Source organism: Cynocephalus volans, chromosome 6, assembly GCF_027409185.1.
Source record: "Cynocephalus volans isolate mCynVol1 chromosome 6, mCynVol1.pri, whole genome shotgun sequence".
Lineage (NCBI taxonomy): Eukaryota > Metazoa > Chordata > Mammalia > Dermoptera > Cynocephalidae > Cynocephalus > Cynocephalus volans.
In genome coordinates, this window is record NC_084465.1 from 20,983,558 (window position 1) to 21,003,600 (window position 20,043).

Sequence of the window (20,043 nt, forward strand, 5' to 3'; positions counted from 1 at the left end):
TGGGGAAGGTTCTAGACACCAACATCCCTCGGTCTGGCTCCAGGGAAGGGCAACAGTGACACTCAGCCCAGGCACAACAATGACTTTGCTGTCCTGAAGGCAACTCTGGGCTCCACCAGCCCCAGCGTCTGCCAGCAGCTTCCAGCCCTCGCCCTGGCTCTGGTGGAGTCTGTGTGGACGGGAGAGCAGCCAGCTCTTCGCCGGGCTCTCTAACAAGTTCCGCGGGTCTGTTTGTTAAAGAAAAATTCCAGTGGGTGCATCCAACACATGGAACTCAAGTACAGAAATTATATTTATCCGCCCCACTGCCAAGGAGATCACATGCCCTGTGAGTCACTCCAGATGTGCTCAAAAACAGAGTCTCTCTGTGGAAGCCCGGGGCCCCCAATCCCGGAGAGAGTTGGATTAGAGAGGTACCGACTTGGTCCCACCCAAGGACACAGGACTGCCTCCACCCTTCACGGCAGGGAGAGGGCATTTCTGCACTTCTGAAAAGAGACGGGTGGTAAGAACTCTGTCGTCTCACTGGGTGGAACGGCCCGGGCATACCTGTAGCTCCTGGGGTCCCCTGGGCTTGAGGGTCGATTATCATCTCCTTGGAAGATGTGTTGGAAGACGTTGCTGCTTCTGCTGTTGTGTTACAATGCTCAGGCTACTGTGTCCCACAGGTGGAGCAGGGGTGAGTTGCTTTTTATTCATTTGTTTGTTTGATGCTCATTATTCTTTCTTAAATAAAATGAGGAATTTGGAGGGGAGTAAGTGGAAGGAAAGAAATTAGAAGCCCTGGACCCTCCTTCAAGCTCCTCTCTGCCAATTGCTTTATGCTTCCTGACACGTTCCCCCGTGTTAGAGGGTGATGAGAAAATGACACTGAAATAAGTAAAAGCCACTGAGGGTTGAGGTAGAGAACCCAGAGGGCATCCCTTGCTGGCATGCCAGAGAGAACTCATTTTTGCTTCATAGAATGTGGACAGACTCACTCTAGTTCCCCCCACCAGCTGCTACAGCTGGAGCAGACCATCTGGAGAGCAGGTGCAGAGGTCTGCTGCTGAAATGATGGAGTGGGTTCTGGGATGCAGAGGCCTGCTACCTGGAGAGCCAAGGGGAAAGTCTCCCCCCAGGCCTGGGCTGCCAGGATGGATATCCCCGAGCTGCTGTCTGACTGGGAGGGGACGCATCTTTGCAGCCAGGTGGAGCTGACCCAGGGCAGGTGAGGAAAGAGTAACCCTTCAGCATCTGGTGTGCTGGCCCCTGCTACTCCCACCAACCCCCAATCCACCAGGTGAAGGCAGATGCCCCAGCAAAGGCTTTTCTCTCATTGGTAACTTCCTTTCCCTTGGGCTGTAGCTCCCTACAGCTGCGATGGCATCTTTCCTCTGTGCCCCCAAGACTGCCTCTGCTTGGCAGACACCGGCAGCACCTTGAGCCAATTAGAGTTTATCACTGTTAGGAAATGAGGGTCCAATAGTGCTGACCACTCCTCGCCAATCAGAACTGAAATCTTTCCACGGCCTGAAGTCAACTGAGTTCACTCCCCTGGAAAGAACTGGAAGAAGAACGTGGCTCCTTCAAGTCAGGCCAGTAGGTGTTTCTAAAGATCCAAAATCAGACTGATTCACACGGTGGCAGAGGACAAGCCTCCTGCTTCTCAAGGACAGTTTCAGGGAAAGAAGAGAGCACGGAGGAGAAGAATCTGAAAGAGGGCAGGGGGTACAAAAGCCACTCACTGTACTTATTGTGGTTTTTATCTCCTCATGTTTGAGCCTGCTATTAAGGATTTGCCAGTCCTCTGAGCTGAGCTGTGAAATGATTGTTGCCCAGAGGCAAATAATGTAGCATTTTTCTTTTATTCTCCTAACAATATTGCATGTGCATGCACACGTGTGCACACACACACCCAGCTCATGTTGTGCACACACTTTGGGGACAGCACTTGGAAGTAGAGAGCAAAGAAATCTTAGAGTTGGTTTCTGCCACCTACCTCTTCGTCACCCTGGGGGCACCACTTAGTTTGTATATTAAAAAGGGATAATAATATCTAGGCTTTCTAACACGCAGGCTGTTAGAAAGCCAAAAGATTTGACTTATAATATGGCTTGTAAACACTATAGCTACCTCTATCCCTGCAAGGGATTCAGAGTTAAATTCTGTCTCAACTGGCTGTGTGATCTCTGGCAAGTCTCTTAACCTCTCTGAGCTTACTAACAGGTAATTTATGTTACCTATTAATAACATATTAACATTTAGTTCACTAACTGGTAACAAAACTTGCCCTTACAGTGTTGTTGTGAGGGTCATATTCAGAAATGTAAGTGAAAATGCTTTGTAAATAATGAAGCACTCTATAAATGTTAGCTATTACCCACCAGTTTTAAAAAAATGAAAATTTTTCATTAATGAAAGTTTGAGGCTCTCAACAGGGTTCTATAGGAACATCGTGGGAGCAACTACTCTGGCCCAGCCGCCTTGTCATTGGGGAAGGTCTGTCCTCAGTAAATTCACAATCTCTGCAGAGACTCAAAGCCAACACAACCGAGAGAGAGGACATCGGGAGGAAGTGGATATTAAATGCCAGATTAGTGGTTCTAGTCAGCGTTCAGTGTCAACAAATGATATGGATTCCCTCCAACCATCATCAAAAATCTTCCACGTAGTTGATTTTTCTCCATTTTTAACATTTTTTTCTGATTATAAAAGGAATACACAATTCTTGCCATTTTTTAAGACAGAATAGGAGTCACACCCAAATAAATAACAGTTTTTTCCAATATATTGTTCCTTTCGCCTTCATCTTTATCCTCACCCCCAACTCCAGCCCTAATTTAGAAGAATTCCCTTTGGAAGCAGTCTGAGGGTGACCTCTCCCTATAAAAGCCTCCCTTATGCTCCATCATCTCTCAGTCCCTCCCCCACCCCCCTACATGGAGAAATGTAGAAATAAAGCCACAGAGAATACGCCCTGCTGTCAGGACATCTTTTTCCTACCACTCTCCAGCCTCTTCCTAAGAAGTGCTCTCTAGGATTCCACCCTGGGAGGTAGGTTTCCATCCCAGGATCCAGGATCCAGCCCCACTGGCTTGATTCAGACCAAGTGACTCACCTATGGTTAGCGTGGCCAACCTGGGGGAGCCGGATCTCCACACCCACACACACACACATGCACGTGCACACACATGGCCCTCGTCCTAGGATTACCCCTGTCCTGCCAGAGCATCACTTGAGAGGGGAGGATTAGCCAGACTTGAGAAAGAAATATGTCTATACAAATTAATATGAATCAGGCTGGCTGATTAGCTCAGTTGCTTAGAGCACAGTGTTGTAACACCAAGGTAGAGAGTTCAAATCCTGTACTGGTGAGCTGCAAACGAAAAAAAAGAATACAAGCTCAAAAAGTTAATGGGAATATCTTTGATCTGTTAAATACATATAAACTATTTCTTTTAAAAGTATTTTAACAGGAAGGATGGCCCATCAGTCATTTGGTGGAATTTATGTCACGCTCAGGTGTCCCTTTTAGGGTTGCGCATGTTCGCAGTCACAAATGTTCCCCAAGGAAGGAGGGCCTGTGGTCAGTGCTCAGTGAGCGTCGACTGGTTGACTGCACTGGCGTTCCCAGGGGCACCATGCACAGCCACCTGGTTTGCTCCACAGTAACTCCATGAGGCAGGTGCGATTCTGACCACCTATGGGTAAGGAAACTAGAGGCTGAGGGATCACCCAGCCAGAAGGGTGGAGTTGGATTTGACCCCCAGGCCTGTCTGCTGTCACAGGCTTGCCGTCCCCACTCATCCGCTCTCCATCATCTCACCAGCAGTACTCCCAGAGGACCCCAACACTCTTTTTAAAGGCTGACTCAGAACAGCACTGTTTCCAAAGGGCTGGCCCAGGAACCACGAAGTACATGACATCAGCAGGATCTGGCAAAAGATCTTTTATAGACGAGAGCTTTTCCTCTCCACACCCACTGTCATTTCCACAGAGTTGCTTCAACTGATTCCTTAAAAATACGGTTGTATTTTGCCTTGATATGGTCTGAAGTTTGAATCCTTTCCAGCAAGCTCTCCAGTCCATATGCTAGGCATGGTTAAGTGGAAACCATGGTTAGCCTTCATACTGTTCTACTATACTGAACATATTTGGGGGATGGGTGGGAAGAAGAAAAAGGAGATTTTTAACCCAGATTATCAAAAGGTAAAGAGGTCAGGCTGGAAAGCAAAGGCAGCGTACTCTACCTGGGGCACCTTCTGCTGTCAGTTCTAGGGTAGGAAGCTTGGAAGGACAAAGGTGTGGGGAGAGAAGTGACAGCCTTCACTGAGATGAATTAAAAATAACTTCCTCCAGGCCAGAACAGGACTTCTCAGAGATAAGGGAGGGTGCAGTGGAGACAGAGGGTCAACATCTACTTTCTGATAATTAGCCAGGACCCAGAACTACAAATAAACTCTAGAACCTCCCTGTTAAAGAGGGAAGGATTTTGTAAAGCACTCTACTTGAAAAGAATGGAGTTTAATGACAAGGGTGGGTCATGGGTTCCTATGGGATTGTTTATTCGTTCAACAAACAGTAATAGGCACAATGCTAGGCACTGGGAATTCAGCAGTGAACAAAACAAACAAAATCCCATACCCTCATGGAGCTGACATTCTAGTGAGGGGAGACTTGCAGTAAACACATATATAAGTAAAATATGTGATGTGTTGCATGGTGATAAAGAATAGAGGTTAGAGAGTATAGAGGGTTATAATTTAAAATAGAAGAGTCATGGAGGGCATCACTGAGAGGTGATGAGGGAGTGAGCCATGCAGTCTCTAGGGAAAGAATATTCCAAGCAGAAGGAACAGGCCCTGTGCAAAGCCCTGTGGCAGAAGCATGCCTGTTGAGCTCAGAATCATTGAGGAGGCCTGTGGCTGGAGTCACATGAGCCAGGGAGAATAGTAGATGAGCTCAGAGTAGTAAGAAGTCAAGTCATGTAGTACCTGGTTGCCACTTGAAGTTGTTTGGCTTGTACTCAGAGATGGAAAGCCATAAAGGGTTTGGGGCAGTGAAGTGACATCATCAGACTTATGCTTCCACAGAATCGCCTTTTCTGTGTTTTGGTTTTTGCCAGCTGGCCAGTACAAGGATGCAAACCCTTTACCTTGGTATTGTCAATACCACACTCCAACCAGCTGAGCTATCTGGCAGCCGTCCACTGAATCACTTCATTGCTGTGTTAAGAATAGAATGAGGGCAAAGGCCAAGGATGGAAGCAGAGACAGCTTAGGAGAGACTCTCAAGACTGGATTAGGAGGTCAGCAGGGATGTGCAAGAAGTAGCCAGGTTCTAGATAAATGTTGAAGGTAGAGCTGACAAAGTTGGCTGATTGATTGGACGTGGGATGCAAAACAAAGAGAAAAGTCAAGGATGATGCCTGAGCAGCTGAGAGGGATGGGAAGACTGGAGCAGAAGCAGGAGACGAGTGTGTGTGTGCATGTGCGTGTGTGTGCTGGGGGTTGAGGATGGGGGTAAGGGGCAACAGCTATTACAGATCCAAAAGCAGATTCCAGCAGGCATTTGGATATGTAGAAGTGTGGCCTGGAAAGTCAGTACAGAAGTGAGTGTGGCTAGAAAAGATGAGTGAGCCCAAGCCCAAGGCCAGAGCACCATGACATGAACAGGTAGGTGAGAAGGACGTGTGGCCAGTGAAAAGGGATTTTTCTTATTAAGATGGGAGAAGTCGCAATATGTTTTCATGCTGCTATGAAAGATCCAGTTTACAAGAGGGAAAACTTAGTGATGTAGGAAAGAAAAGGTTGAATTGCCAGAGCGATGTCTTTACGGGGGGCTTTATGCACACATGGAAAGCTGTCTCTGGGTGAAAGTATGGACACAGTAGCACAGAAGAGTCAGCCTGAATGGGCCAGAGGCAGGTTTAAGAAGAGAACAGAAGGTGTGAAATGGTCAGCTGAGAAAGAGGAGCAGGAGGAACCAGGAAATAGGGATGACTGTCTGGCAGCATTGAAGGGACCATGTGAGGTTAGTGGCCATGGATTTTTTTTTATCATTCCTATTTTTTATTTTTATTTTATTTTATTTTTTATTGAATCAAAATTGATTATACATATTTTGGGGGTTCAATATTGAGATATGTTGATTAAATCAATATTACTAGCATATATATTGTTACAAATCGTAATTATTCTTTATGCCCCTTGTCTAATCTTTCCCCATCCCCCTTTCCCCCCGCAATTACCCTAGATTTTTTCTCTCTCCTTCTGAAAGAATAATGGTTACCCTGTTGATTTATTGCCTAGATGATCTGTCCAATGCTGAGAGGTGTGGTCAGATCCCCCACTATTATCATAAAGCAGATGCTTTTTCTGTCACTCTGAAATGGGCTTTGTGGAGAGAGACGTCCTCTTCTTTATCTCTGCTGGTGACTCTCCTTGTGTCAATGCACTCCAGTGGCTGGAGGACCATCTGCATGGTGGTTGTGACGTCTAGCCACTTTCACGGCAGCCGTGGTTATGTGGTAGCTGTGGTGGGCCACCCACATGGAGGTGATGTTTTTGGCATGCTTCTTGGCACTGGCAGTGTGCCCGGTTGTGGGAAGTGTCTGGTCCCCAGCTCAATATCTCAGGTCCCCAGGCAGGCCCCAAGGTGCTAGCACAGTTTGCCAGATTGTGGGAAGGGGGTCCAGTCCCTGACTCCATACCTTGGGTCCCCAGGTGGGCCCCAAGGCACTGGTGTGGTGTGCCTGGCTCTGGGAGTGGGGTCCAGTCCCCTTCTCCATGCCTCGGGTTCATGGGTGGGCCCTGAGGTACTGGCACAGTATATCTGGTTGTGGGAGAGGGGTCTGGTCCCTGGCTCCATACCTTGGGTCCCTGGGCAGGCCCCGAGGTGCTGGCGTGGTGTGCCTGGTTCTGGTCTGGTCCTCAGATCCATACCTCAGGTCCCTGGGCGGGTCCTGAGGCACTGGCACGGTGTCCCTGGTTGTGGGAGAGGCTGGCCACGGATTTAAAGGAAGACCACTTTACACAGTGTTTTCCTCCAGCCACATTCAGGAGCACAGGTACACACGTGAAACAGGTAGAGCTGGGATGTGCTCTTGTCAAGTGATTGCAAAGGAATCAGAATGGAGAAAAGAGTTGAGAACCCCTGCAAGAGAGTGATCCTAAGGTCTGCCGTAATTTGACCTTGCATGTCACATGATTATAAACCAAAGTTCGAGATTTGGAACATACGTGTGATTCATTTAAGAATATGTTTTATACCAAATCCATTCATTCGTTCATAATTAACTACAATTTATCCTTCCTGTAGTTATTCAGAACTGAAGAATGCCCAGTCTTTCGGCAGATGATCCTACAAAAAAATAGCATTGTCCACCCTATCGGTGAGATTGGGTTTGACAGCCTGGGAGATCCAGATTTTAACCCCAGTCCTACCTCAAAAACCAATTGGGAGGCCTAGGGAAAATTCCTTAACCCTAGGAATAAGTTTCTTCATCTATAAAATGGGAAGTTAATACTTATCTCACAAGGCACCTACGCAAAGCACAAAGCACACTGATTGAAGCACAGTAGATACTCATGAACTATTATATGTGAGCTCCACATTCTGACAGCTTTAGCCTGAGGTCCAAAGGTGTCTCTAGACAGAAGACAGGAACAGAATGAGCTATAACACATGAACCATGAATCTCTGGATCCAGTTCCTGGACTCAGTCCCTGTGGCATGACCTCCAGCGAGTGAGTCACTTGTTCTATGCTGGTAGTTCCAATGGATGAGTATCGTAGACATTCAGTTTCCCTGAAGGATCATTTGTCCAGGGAGTCGGGAAGGAATAGAGTAGCTCTGGGTTTCTCTGCCCCAACACCAGACTGTGCAGCAGACTTTCCTGCAAGGAGACTATGTGAGTCTCAGGTATCCCTGGGACAGACAGACTGAGCAGCCTTCATGGGCACATTCACATCCTGAAGAAACATCTGGAGGGTGGGCTGGGTGTGGAGCCTTGAGTAGAGAAGAAAGAAAACGAATGGACCCAAGTTTGCACCACGTGAAAGGTGCACAGCCGGGGATTTTCACAACGATGTCCCAGCAGCCTTGCTGTCTGAGACTCAAAGTAAGTCTCAAAGCTCAGGTGGCACCTGGGAGGGGTTGGATCCTCCTGCCAGTCTCTGTTCTCCCCACCCTGCTACCCACCCCTCTTCTCTCTCAGACAAGGCGCCAGTGCTAATGGCCATCCAGGTCTCCCCCATCAGCCTTGCAAAGCCCAGAGGAGTTTAGTAATCTCTTCAGTGAGCAGCGAGCTGAACTTAAAATGACCTCCATAAATTTGGGAGATGGGATTGAAGGGAAAGGAAAACAAAACCAGCAAAGCCTGAAGGGTCTCCAGCGTTGTTGTTTTGTTTTGTTTTTTTAATACCTAATCTATTTTTTTAAAATTATTCCAAAATAGGGGCTGGCCAGATAACTCACTTGGTTAGAACGTGGTGTTGGTAACACCAAGGTCAAGGGTTCAGATCTCCATACTGGCCACCCACCAAAAAAAAGAAAGAAAAATCATTCCAAAATATATACTGAGACTGGCCTAGGAGCCCTGCACTATGCAGACACTGAGTTCAAGCAGGGAAAGCATAACACCCAGTCTGCCCTCCTGGGAGCTGGCAATCCTGACGAAACTTTCCAGGGTGATAGACAGCAGGACGGGAAATGTATAGAATGGGTGCAGAAAGCATCAGGAGATGGGAAAACAGCTGCGTGCAGTGGGGTTACCAGGGGTTCCTGGGGGAAACAGGCTACTTTATACTGATGCAGGAGCAAGCATAGTTTCAAGCTTTGCACATATACATCTCGGAATTGGTCAGCTCTTGTTTTGGCCATTTGCATTTCTGGCAGGGTCGAGCCTTCGTCATTATGGACAGGAACATCTTGGAGTGACTGTACATTTAACTTTTTATCTCCATGTTTTGACATCGACCACGTGGACCTATTTCTTGCCCACCACCTGCAGCATCTCTGGTGGAGCTGAACTTATCCTCTCTAGGTCTTGCTTCATACAGGGTCCGATCTGGGCAGCCACTGGGCTGCTAAAATCCCTGCTCCATAGCTGGCTGCACTCCAGCAGCCCAAGGAGGCCTAAAGCCCCCACCCCACCAGATGCACGCAGCCAAAGCAGCCACAGCCACGTGAGGGCCAGTACCGCTGGGGGTGGAGGACCAAAGTGGGGAGCGGGAGGAGCTGGGGGAGGAGGGGAGGGACCATCTTTAAGATTCCTATGCTCCCCGCACATACTTTCTAAAATAATAACCGTTCCCTTTGTCTAGAGGCTGAAGTTATTTCTAACCATCTCCACCAAAGTGTGCTAATTATTAGGTATGAGAACTAGAGCTATCAGAAATGACAAAGTTTCCATTATCAAGCTCAGCTTTGAATCAGGAAATATTTTCTTCTCAGCTCTTCGAGAACTAGAGGTCCACCTGGGGCAAGCATGTTAAAGGAGTGTTGCCGGTTCGCAGGGAAACAACTGGGTAAAGAAAGCCCAGGTCTAAGATAGCTAATAACTTCCTCGGAGGTGGCCCAGGAAGTCTGTGATTACTGGGAGCAGAAAGCAACCCACACTCATGACACCATTCCCTCTCTATCTCCATCTGCTGGGGGGTGAATTTTTCTGCCAATGGAACAATGCCTTTAATTTTGCAACAAGAGAGAAATTCTGGAAGCAGAATTAAAGAAGTAAAGTCACTCTGAGAGCCTATCCCAAGAAGGGATGTCATCTACCCTTTCGTGGCGGGAGGAAAATGAGGGCATGTAGAAAGAAACAGGACACAGCTGGATCCAGGACGGTTGTGCTCCTGGCTTCAACTCCTACTGAGAAGAGAGTGGAGACAAAGTGCCATCATTGTGCCTCCACTCCTTACCTCCCGGAACGTGATGCCCGTGGTCTCTTCAGAAGACCCTGGAAGGCCCCGTCAGATGGGAGTGAGCTTTGAATTGTTCTACGGTTGGAGGGCACCATCTGCTTGTCTGCAGATCTGTATAACACAATGGTTATTAATACTGGCTGCCCACTGCAATCACCTGGGAGCTGCAAAAAGTCCCGATGCCTACATTTCACCCCTGTAAATTGGCCTGGGATATTGCCTTGAGCATTAGGATTTTTAAAAGCTCCTGGGTGATTCTAATAGTCAAGCCTGGAAACCACAGGGCTAACCTGAGAGTGGCCACACAGCCAGGAACAGCAGCTTCTACATAATCTCAGATCAAGCTCCCTCTGATTAGGACAGTGGTTCCCAACCCTGGCTGTCATTAGAAGCACTTAAGAAGCTTTTAAAAATCTTAATGTCCCCATTGCACTCTAATTCAATGAAATCAGAATTCTGGAGCTAGGACCTAGGAATCAGTATTTTTTGAAAGCCCCTTGAGTGATCCTAATGATGCAAACCAGTAGAGTAGGAGACGCCTCACTCTCCTGAGCTCCACCTGAAACTACAAGCAGAGGTCATGGGTGAACAGAGGCAAAGGCCTCCTCAGCCCTAAAATCTGTGATTCTATGGGAAATTGGCTCTTTTCTGGCAAAGAGAACAAATTTTGCTAAAATGCTGGACTAGGAGATATTGCTCTGGAGTTCATGGTTTCTTCCCCAAAGGTGGTCTGGGGAAGCAGGGCTGGTCATTCTTCTAGACCAGGGGCCCTTCAGGGCAGGGATTTGGTCAGCCCATAGCTGTGCCTAGCACACACCCTGGAAGCCCACCAGGCTCTGCTGGGGGTGCAGACACAGAAAGTCACATTTATCCCAGCCCTTGAGGAACTCATGGTATAGATCAGAAATGAGTTACTGAGAAGGGAATATTACAGCATCACTACATCCAACCAGCTTCTTCTGGTGACTGGGTGATTCCTACCAGTGAGCTTTTCAGGAAAGTTCTTTTAATTTGAAGCTGTTTCATTTTTTTATCACTTCTAAAATACTTTACACAGTTCCTGCCTTCTTTGCTAGAGTACACTGAACATAATTTGACCTTTTCTCAATGGATCAAGGGCACCATCATTGACTAGCAGAGTTGTCATTTATCATTGTGCAAATTGTGCTTTGCACAACTTCAGGGGGTGCCATTCACCTCATAGTCTCAGATTTTTACAGGTTTCTCAGCTTTCTGGTAGATCACAATCAAGTGTCTTAAAGAAGCTGTACCTTTTTCTATCAGCTGGCAGCAGGCTCGCCAATAGATCCTGCACAATGCCTGCTACACAGGGGCTGTGGTGGTGGTCAGGGATGTCTGCTCCTAGCCTGATACAGTCCTGGAGAACTGCAGTTTATAATGATTGTTCCAACACTCTATAATATTCTGTCTTCCCCCTCACTTGTACCTGGTCAATTCCTAATTTGTGCTGTCCTGTATATTTCTGGTAGCCCATCTACCTTCCTCCAGCTACCACTTCTAAAGGCAACCACTGGGAACAACTCTGTCAAGTCATTGACCTTATACTAAATGTGTTTCCAAACCAGTCGGCCACTGGGAGAAGCCCTGAGCTTGGCTCCACACTCCCCTGGAGCCAAGTGTCAGGGTCTTGCAGCAGCTCTCTTCCATTACTCTGTCACTGGTGTTCAGATTCTTGCAGCTTTATTTCAAATGCCTGCGTAGCCAGAAGTCTGAACACCTGATTAAAAGGGTTGAGTAAATATGAGGTGTCTTCAAAATGTTTATGGAAGAATTCGTATTATCTTTAAATTCCATCTTTCCACGAGCTTTTTGAAGTACTCTTTCATAAACCAGAATTTCGTGTTGATAAAATAAAGTGCTAAGATGTGCAATACAATAACTAAAAAAATATCTGCTCTGACCAGGTCAGCTAAATTGTAGTGTCTTGGGAAATCCGGGATGAGTAAATAGTCATGTCCCACATCCTGGAAAACGTTATCATAAGATCATTTTTAGAAGCAGACAGACTGGCACCAGAAGTAATAAAATAACCTAGGATGCTTCTTGTAACACTTAACCTGGATCCCTGCATGTAGAATGTTAGCTGGTAGCAATCCCAGATCTATACATCACTTACAAGATATAGAGAATTTGATGTAGTGATTGGGGGGCTGTCCTCTTCTCTCTCCTTTGATTCTCCCCCTTTGTGTGATTATAAAATGCTGAATTCTGTAACCTCCTTTAAAGCACATTCCAAAGCAACTCGGCTGTGTGCCTACCAGGACTGCAGTTCCTTATGTATGCTCACATAAACCATTTGCTATACATATTTGGCCTCACTTTCTTTTTTAGGTCAACAAGTACTGTCAGGGAACCATATTTTTAGAGAATTCAAGTGAATACTGTTGCTTAATAGCACTTGTTGAAGTAGGGGGGGGGTGTTTGCTTACTCACTTCCGTTTTGCTTTATTCTGCTCTTTTAAAATATAAATTCCCTAGGGCATACATATCCTCAGACACACAAGTTTTTCAAAACTTTTTCAGATGGTTCCAATGAGCAGCCAGGTTTGAAGCCACTGGTCAGACGTGCCTGGGAGATTTCTGGGGCACACATCAGGGGAATCTGTCACCTCTCCACACTGTGTGTCCACCACCACTCCAAGTCAGTTACTTTCAAGCCTTGCTGGTGACTCTCAGGTCAGCCAGGGGGAGAAGGCAGTGCGCATGCAGCAGCTGAGAGCCCACTCTTGTCTTTTCCAGCTGTGCTCTTCCCTGCTGCCCATCGGCCAAAGAGGTCCTCATCTGTGCCACTGAACCCCATCCTGCAGACCTCCCTGGAGGAAGTGGAACTACTCTACGAGGTAGGCAATCCAACTCACCCGAAAGGCACTGACCTTCTCTATCCTTTTTTTGAGAAGTGATCTCCCTGAGCACCTGAAAATGAATGGCCCCTGCTGCCACAGGGAACGGCCTAGACTAATTTGTGGAGGTCATAAAATCCTGCTCATGCCAAAGTGAGGTATTCCTCATATTTCCCTCCTTCCCCACATACCATAACAGGGAATGATGGCACTAGGAGTTCAGTCCAGGCAAAACTAGAGATTAGGTTTGGCCCATAGTTGCCACTCCCAGCACCCGGGCACCAGAGTGTGGCAATATTCCCAAGCAAGGGCTTGGAGGTAGGTCTCATCGGCAGTGTCCAGGCAGTGCCAAGCCATTGTCTGAGTGCAGCCATGTCTCCAAGGCCCTGCCTGCTGTGACAATGAAACTGTCTGGCTACCCTGCTAGCCCAGCTCAGTTTCTGGAAACCCAGGGCCACCCCACAGCTCTCTCTTCCTCTGCCTCTCACCCGTGAATCACTGAGACCCGCTTCTCCTCCATACCACGGGGGAAATTTCCTAAGGCTTCTCAGCGGTACAATTTCAGGCTCAAGATCTGAACTTTAGTCCTGGCTCTGTCACCCATCAGCTGTGTGACCTCACCTAAGCTACCATTTCTCTCTGGGCCTGTATCTCCTCTACTGTTAAATGAAGGAATTCAGCCATGATCTCCAAAATCCCCCTCCAGCTTTGACATCCTGTGGACTCCATGCACTAGGACTGTCTAGTTAAGAAAGACAGCCTGCTGTGGCCACACAATTGAGCCAGGGAGGAGATTTTGAATCCTGCTTTAGGGAACAAACTGGAAAATGCTTACATAGCCTTTGCCATGTCTTCAACACAGTCATATGAAGAGATCTATGTCAGAAAGAAAACAGACAGTACCGTGGAGGATAGATCAGAGCAGGGGGAAGATGGAGACAGAGAGCAGAGTTGGGATCTGGAGTCCTAATTCCATCCCAGAGGTATTAATTAGGCTCCTACTTTGAGCCTGGCTCTTCACAGAGATGCAGATGACAGACCAGCACCTACTCTTACCGAGCAGGGGAGAGACAAGGAGAAATCTCTGTATTCCACTTAATTCCTAGCACATTTCTCTACATCCTTCAAATTCTCAGCTTCTGCTTTAAAATTATCTGAAATAGTCAGTTTATGCTTTAGAAGATCTTTCATGGGAGGAAGGGAGAAAAGGAAGAAGGGATTGATCTGGGACAGTAGAAACAATCATTGACCCTTTAAATAGCAGTTGTGTACCAGGCACTGTCAGGATTTATCCATATTTGTCTTATTTACCTCTCGCAGTATCCCAGTGAAGTAGACTGTTATTAATCATTTTACAGAGAAGGAAAGTGAGGCTCAGAGAAGTTAAGTAACTCATCCACGGTAACACAGTAAGTGGGAAAGTTGGAAGTGGAACCCCGGTCTCTTGAATTCCAAAGCTCTTTCCACAGCGTCTCCCTAAGTGAACACGTGATAATGCATAGCGCTGTCTCCTCAGCAATGCCTGGCTTCATGTCTTTCCACATCCTGTGTTTCTTACCAGTTCCTGCTAGCCGAACTTGACATCAGCCCTGACCTGAAGATCTCCATCAAGGACGAGGAGCTGGCCTCCTTGCGGAAGGCCTCAGACTTCCACACCATCTGCAATGATGTGATCCCCAAGCGCATCCCAGACATCCGCCGGCTGAGTGCCAGCCTCTCCAGCCACCCTGGTGTCCTCAAGAGAGAAGACTTTGAAAGGACAGTGCTGACCCTGGCCTACACGGCCTACCGCACAGCCCTGTCCGAAGGGTATCAGAAAGACATCTGGGCCCAGTCCCTCGTTAGCCTCTTCCAGGCCCTGAGGCACGACTTGATGCGGTCCTCAGGTCCTAGAGTGTCTCCCTGAGAGACCAGCCCACACCAGGACCTCAGAGCAGGGACAGCACACACAGTAATCCAGCAAGTCTTCATTCTCTACTCTATTCACAGAGACCAGCAACAAAACCTGTACCACCAACACAGAGTAGCAGAGATAAAATCAAAGTGACCACCTTGCCCTTTCACCCCCCTATAGCTTCCTGACAGACACATCTGATCCATGTCATAATGTGACTGGGCTGGAAGAAGGGGTTGAAGTGGTCATTCAAGATGCCTCCAGAGGCAGAATGGTTTGCCTGGTGACACACAGGAGTCTCAAATGAGCTCCAACATAGGGCGATGGCCACACACTCCCAAGACTGAGGACAGAGCTAGAGAAAACATCACAGAGGCATGGCAGGAAGAGGAGGGACAGATTCCTTTGGTCCTAAGGGACCAGAGTACTGCGTTGGATAAACATATTTCCAAAGATTCTACAGTAAATATTAAGAAACTAGAGCTATACCCAAATAAATACATTGTTAGGCTAATGATATACTTCTTGACTTTTCCAAAAGTCACTGAGAAGAATCAGTTAGAAAATTGGTAACTTTATGACCTGTTGCCTTGACTTGTCTTTTCTGAGGGCTGGTCTAATACAGAGGAGAAACAGGAAAGGGACCTACAGAAATGCTACGAGTCCAGGCACACTTCATCTTTTGAACAAGGAAATCACGCTAATGCAGAGAGGTCGTCCTAATAGAAAAGGCGGCCCCTAGGCCCATGTCTATCTGTCTTAACACTTAAATAATTTAGCGTTAAGACAGAGAATGAAGGTGCTCCAAATAAACACGATTTTCAATGACAGAATTTTACACTTTCAAATACCAAAACTTCATTTTAGAAATGTTGACTTGATATCTATTTAAATGAAATGCCTTAAGCTTTTATTTCGTATCTTCAGATAACCATTTGAAACATTCTAGTGAAGGAGTTGGATAAGATCATCTCTAAGATTCCTTCCACTGATGGAATTTCTACAATCATTTAACTGTGAGATACTGCAGGGAGAGCATGTGGATCTAAAAGGTCTGCTGGGCTGTGTGTACCAACCTTGCACGATCCTGGGCTTTGCTCATTCTGTGTCCAGTTCTGAGTTTTTCTGCCACCTGCCTCACTGTCAGGCGAGGCTATTAGAGTGCACTTGTCTTTCTTACCAATATAACTTGCCCTTTGCAATCTGTTCTTTCTTAGCTACCATCACGTAAAAACTAGCATCGCTAGGCTTGTTATAATTCTATGTTAAATAAGGGTTATAGATGAAAGCCTCTGCTAAGATTCAAGTATCTATGTTCTAATACTAATTCCTCATCAGCTCAGAGATCTTTCTGACTTCTCCTAGATTTACGGCTGGGTTCTGGAGGCTAAAGCTGTAAGTCTGACTTTTGAATGAGTGAGAACTCGTTGGGCTAAACTTGATTCTGACATGGGTACCTGACAATCGTCATCTGATGATGATTGGTCTGGATTTCTTCAAAATCTTTGAACAAATGAGATTTGCCTGCAGCACCAGCTCCATGATCTCTTTGGAGAAATACTCGGATGCAGAAAGAAGGTATTCACCGTCAGAGAAAAGTACAGCCTTGGGTCCCGATATTCCCAAGCTCAGAAGATCAAGAACTCTCAGTCTCTCTCTCATTCCCTCGCTATACCCTTCTGCCTCCCTCACACGAAGATTCTGCTACCTGCTTTTTCCTTTAATCTTTCTCTGACATTATGTGTTCTCCTCGACATGGCCACTCTGCTTGTCTCTTTCTTTCTTTTTATTTTAAATCGTGTCTCCCCTGCTCTCTATTTGGGACCCATTCTAAATATCTTTGTATCTGTTTCTTGATACATCTCCATGTCTCTTCTGTCTGACTGCTGCCCTCTATCTCTGCCTGCCTGTACTCTGACACTCACTGTCTTTTGGTCTCCTTTCGGTACCACTGTCTGAATAAAACAAAGGTCAGCGTACAGACAAGGGTTGGGATCGCCCAGAGGCAGATCATCCTCATAGCCCACCCTCACTAGTGTACTTTTCCTGCATGTGGGGTGGAAAGGGGACCAGCAATGACCTCAGTCCCTAGATACTGCACAACACCCTGGTAGACAGAGTCTTGCGACCCACCCTGAAACTCCACCCCCAGCAGGATGGATCTGAGAGCTTTCTTGTACTTAGAATCGTCAGTACCAGGGTGGAAAGACCCACCCCTGTAGTCCCTGCCTACCATGTTATGATAGAGATGGCTGATCCTAGTGGTAGGAGATTTGTGAACGGGAGGACGGTTCCCAGGACCATTGGTAGCAATGATAGTTCATTCACCCAGCAACCAACAACTACATGTACTTTGTATTTGTACATTGGGGCTTGAATTTGTATGGCAATCAATGACTAAACAAAATAGAAAGAAGTACATGACCTTTTTAAAGACAAATGAAGACTCCGTTTTCAGTAACTAGATTCTTGCGCATGATTTTAGTCTGAATACAGATTAATTTTTAACCCACAGAAAGTTTTATAACAAAGACTTCATTGACATGCAAAATCAAACATTATGCTCACCATTACCTCCCAAAAGACCCTACTCTTTCCTCAATGAACAGGAGGGAGTGGACCAGACAGAAAGGGACTCTCCCATTTTGCTTCATTAGTGCCACATTCTACACAACCACATCACGATCGGGTTGTATTTTATCACATTTACTCATAGAATAACTTAGAGGTGTGATGTTTGTAGTGGAAACTCGACTGTGATTTATGGCAGGAACCATCTCTGCCATTTCTATATGGCTGGGAAAATGTAGGATCTAAAACTCTGAAAGTTTCCTTTATATTTGGCATTTCTCATGGTTATTTCCAGTGTCATTCAAGAGACATTGACAAACACCTACGTGCTGAAACTTTCATTACTCTGTCATCTCATGTTGAATCTAGTGGAAAGAGAATCACATAAGTGGTAAATCAGTCAAAAGATATTTCTGCAGGTACACTGTCAAAAATTAAATATGCATTAAGTGACTACATGACACACCTTACTTTCCTAATCCATTTTAATGTCTAACATTTCTCTTTTTTTTATTGTGGTTAAAAAACTCATAATATAAAGTTTACCATTTTAACCATTTTTAAGGGTACTATATTTTAAGGATACAATGTGCAGTAGTATTAACTATAAGCACATTGTTGTGAACAGACCTCTAGAACTTTTTCATCTTGTAAACTCTATACTCATTGAACAACTCCCCTTTTCCCCTTCCCCCAGCCTTTGGCAATCATCATTCCACTTTGTGTTTTAAGAGTTCGACTACTTTAGATACCTCATACAAGTGGAATCTGTCTTACGTTTCTTGACCATTGCATTCTGGAAAGTGTTTTCTTCATCTGAAAATGGATAGAGTCCTGAAGGAGAACTACTGGTCTTACTGTGTCCCTCACCTTACTTAATTTTATTTAACAAATATTCATTTATAGTATAATAAAAATGCCATGATTGGATTACTAAACTCACTGGATTCTTTGTTATCTCAGATTATCTCACCGAGGAATTCGAAATGGTACATGGGTTTAACAGTGGACACTGATTTTTTTTATCTAGTGTCTTACATATTTGCAACCAAAAAAATACACGTGGTATTTTTCATTCTGAGTTTCAAAATCATTACGAAAATGAGGCCAGAATGTAGTAAATACAGTAGCCAGTCTTTAATATGCATTTAAAGATATGAGTCATCCTAACCCATTCTACAATGGCAAGGTAATTTCAAAGGGAACCTAGGCCATCCACAGTTGCACCTGTCTTAGAAGTCAAGAAGAACTGGTTTTCTGGGGTCACTCTCCTGATCACTTTACCTTTAGCCTGGGGATAACGTCCCAGTGGTAGGGCTGCAGACCTTGGAACGCCATTTCTTACATTCCGTGAATTCAAGACAATATGGTTTTTATAACGCCTTGACTCCGCTCAGCATCTCCCAGGTCAAGGTAATGTTGCCAAGGACTACCACTTATAGAAGGTTTGGGCTTTTCTTTCTCTTTTCTTCTTTGCCCTAAATCCACATGTCCTTTCTGAGAAAAGGCAGTGACTCCAGATCTGTAAGCAGAAGAAACACCGGAGTACAACTGCTGCTAAGGCCTTGTCCCTGAACTTGTCAACTTCTTCCCCGCCCTCCCACCTCCTCCTTGTGCACCAGCCAGAGGTGGCCTTCTGCTTCCTTTTCGGTAAAGCGCCTCTGTGAGGAGCACCAGAGTGCCTGCTCCAGCCAGAAAGACCACGGACACCTGGCTCAAAGGGCCTCTGCGATGAGACTGGCATCTAGACTCTTCCACATAGGCAGCTACTCTTCCCATTCTTCCTAAAAGGTCTGGGGTCTTTCTTACAGACTCATACCCTCTGCTGGCTTACGCTTTTGTATTCCCCCAGGTGCTGAAGCAAACGATCTTTGCCAGCAGGGAAGTCTGAAGGGCTTACTATTGTACAACCGGGGACAAAGTTCTCCAGAATTAGTACTGTGTTTTCTCCCTGCCACCAGAGGAGTCATCTTCCTGAGGACTAGCTCAGCAAGGGGCCCTCGCAGGGAAAGTTCTGCATCTATGCTCCGCAACAACAAAGCAAACAGTGCTTGGGGAAGTGGGGTTATGTTTACGATGATGGTCACCACTCCAGCCCCTGGGACGTTTGAGAAACTGAAAAAGAAGCTTTGCGAGCTGCCTGGGTTCTGCAGAATCAGCAGGCCCCTGCTGTGACCAATCAACAGCTGGCCTTGGAGGAGATATCGGCTCGTTCTTTTCAACTTGCTGACCAGCTTTGATGAGCAGGCGGAGCTACTGCTTCTGTCCTGGCTCCCATTGGTGGGTGAGAGTTAAAGGTGGGCCTCCAGCAAGTTTTTGTCCTGTGACAAAAAGGAATGTCTTGGGGATTTTTTTTTTCTTTCTTTCTTTTTTTTTCCTGCTTTGGAGGCCCAGGCTCAAGGCAAATTATAAGTAGGAAACCAATTTGAAGGAAAGAAATTCGAAATGAGTTAAGGTATCAGGTCGTGGGAGAGACGAGCAGCCCCATCTGAAATCTGCAAGCACCTCTGACAAAATCGGGTGCTTGTTTTAAAGGAAGGGGCTACTAGATTTTTACCAACAGCGAGCACAGGTAGGAGATGAAACAGGGACTCCCCAAAACAGGCCATCAGATGGAGGCAAAATGATGGGGAGTACAATATGCTCTTGGTATTTTTAATTTTTTAAAGCTTTTAAATGATTTCTTCAAGGCCAAATAGCAGCAGCAACGGTGTCATTTTAATTGATTAAGAGGGCTTTGGCTGACACCTAGAATGAAATTACTCTATTACTAATCAGCCAAGGAGGGACCCCACTATGCCCCCATTTATAA

General features: G+C 46.1%; 1 protein-coding gene across 1 annotated transcript; it reads left to right on the plus strand.

The window, feature by feature from the left end:
- The first annotated feature begins 365 nt into the window (after nt 1-365).
- On the plus strand, nt 366-18,161 carry FAM180A (family with sequence similarity 180 member A). Its single transcript, XM_063100654.1, has 3 exons — nt 366-679; nt 12,666-12,766; nt 14,328-18,161. Exons 1-3 carry the CDS (start codon nt 604-606, stop codon nt 14,670-14,672), a joined length of 522 nt encoding a protein of 173 aa, XP_062956724.1. The 5' UTR covers nt 366-603; the 3' UTR covers nt 14,673-18,161.
- The last annotated feature ends 1,882 nt before the right edge of the window (nt 18,162-20,043 follow it).

Excerpts from the sequence above, each read along its gene's own strand:
- FAM180A (XM_063100654.1), top strand. The coding sequence starts at position 604 with ATGTGTTGGAAGACGTTGCTGCTTCTGCTGTTGTGTTACAATGCTCAG. Across the intron at positions 680-12,665 it reads GTCCCACAGGTGGAGCAGGG|CTGTGCTCTTCCCTGCTGCC; the intron begins GTGAGTTGCTTT and ends TGTCTTTTCCAG. Across the intron at positions 12,767-14,327 it reads AAGTGGAACTACTCTACGAG|TTCCTGCTAGCCGAACTTGA; the intron begins GTAGGCAATCCA and ends GTTTCTTACCAG.